The sequence below is a fragment of the Arachis ipaensis genome, chromosome B06, assembly GCF_000816755.2.
Source record: "Arachis ipaensis cultivar K30076 chromosome B06, Araip1.1, whole genome shotgun sequence".
NCBI lineage: Eukaryota > Viridiplantae > Streptophyta > Magnoliopsida > Fabales > Fabaceae > Arachis > Arachis ipaensis.
This window is the reverse complement of record NC_029790.2, coordinates 29,797-31,228: the sequence shown is the minus strand read 5'-3', so window position 1 is coordinate 31,228 and position 1,432 is coordinate 29,797. Positions and strand designations below refer to the sequence as shown.

At 36.9% G+C, this 1,432-nt stretch overlaps 1 protein-coding gene across 1 annotated transcript in view; it reads left to right on the top strand.

Moving 5' to 3' along the window:
* The window catches only part of LOC107645351 (UDP-rhamnose/UDP-galactose transporter 2), a 4,342-nt gene continuing 3,433 nt past the window's right edge, over window positions 524-1,432 (top strand). The window contains exon 1 of the mRNA XM_016349359.2: window positions 524-1,231. Coding sequence (XP_016204845.1) covers window positions 1,102-1,231 — 130 coding nt within the window. The 5' untranslated portion in view covers window positions 524-1,101. The remainder of the gene's footprint in view (window positions 1,232-1,432) is intronic.

Here is a 1,432-nt window from a genome sequence, read left to right as displayed (position 1 = left end):
AACATAAACATACATAAAAAGAGAAAGAAAATGAAAAAGAAAGAATGAAGAACAAAAAAAAAAAAAAATAAAGGAGACGAGGAAGAGGAGAGAGAGAATGAAGATGAGGAAGAAAATGTTAAGAGGAGGGATTTTTAGTCCCTCCAACCTAAAGAACTGACACCTAGTATTGGTAACCATTTGTTACCCAGTTGCAGAAATGATTTTATCTATTTTTTTAGTAGCTAAGGCCTCGATAAGATTTAAAGATGATTAATGGAAATGTTTGGTAACTAAAGAAAATCAGTCAAAAACAGTCATAACTTGTCTTATTTACCATTCATTAATTGTTGCTATAATTAATTAATACTAAATAAGACAAGTTCTGACTGTTTTTTTTATCTACCTAGCATTAACCCACTATTAAAATGCATTATGTCTCATAAATAAAATAGAGAGCAGAAAAGGTATTTACCCATAATAATTAAATATTTACCTTCCCACCTTACAAATCTCGTCACTTTACAACCTCTTGATACAAAAGTTTGGATTCATGACTTCAGGTTGTAGGAAAATAAAAAAGCTAATAATTTATAATTCACTCCAATGCTCTCTCCGCTAGGGTGATAAACTCGAAGGTGATAAAAATGAGTCCTCTCAAAATTATTTAATAACCACAGATCTTCCAGAGTACAATAAAAGAAAGATTTACAGATCTAGTGAGGGTTGAATGCAGATGGAGACAATAATGTGAAGGCGAGGGAAACAACGGGGAAGTATTGTGGGAGGAGACAGACAGAAAGACACAAGTGCCATCAGCGAACTAAAGGGTGGAATCGGGAAAAGCTTCTCTCCCCCACTTTCCTTTCTCAAATAATTCGAGTCCTCGGTTTCCATTTTGTTTCCAAAGTACATATATATTCCTCCCGAGTCCGAATTGAAGCTAAACTTCAATTTGAATTCGGTAAGGTAAAAGTAGATTCGCGCTATACAGATCTATCGCAACGGGAGATCAACATTAGTAATCAGATCTGGTCTCCGGTTACCAATTTGATAATCGATATTGTTCTTTCTGGTTCTGGTATTATACGTTCAAGTATTTGGAACTCTCCGAAATAGCAGATGGAGAACGAGAAGAAAGCGTCGGCAATATCAGATGTGGGGGCATGGGCCATGAACGTTGTCAGCTCCGTTGGAATTATCATGGCCAACAAACAGCTCATGTCCAATCATGGCTATGCTTTCAGCTTCGGTCAGTCCTCTTCCTCATCCAAATGCAGCTGTTATATTCTCATATGCTTTAATTGAATCCTGGAGTAGCAGATATCTATCTATCTTCTCCAATGCTAGTTATATTCTCTCAGATCTCTCCTTTTACCATAACATGTAGCCATTTATTTCGTTCTGGATCTCGTCTGCACTTGAGCCCCGATCGACATTTCCCCTCCACCCC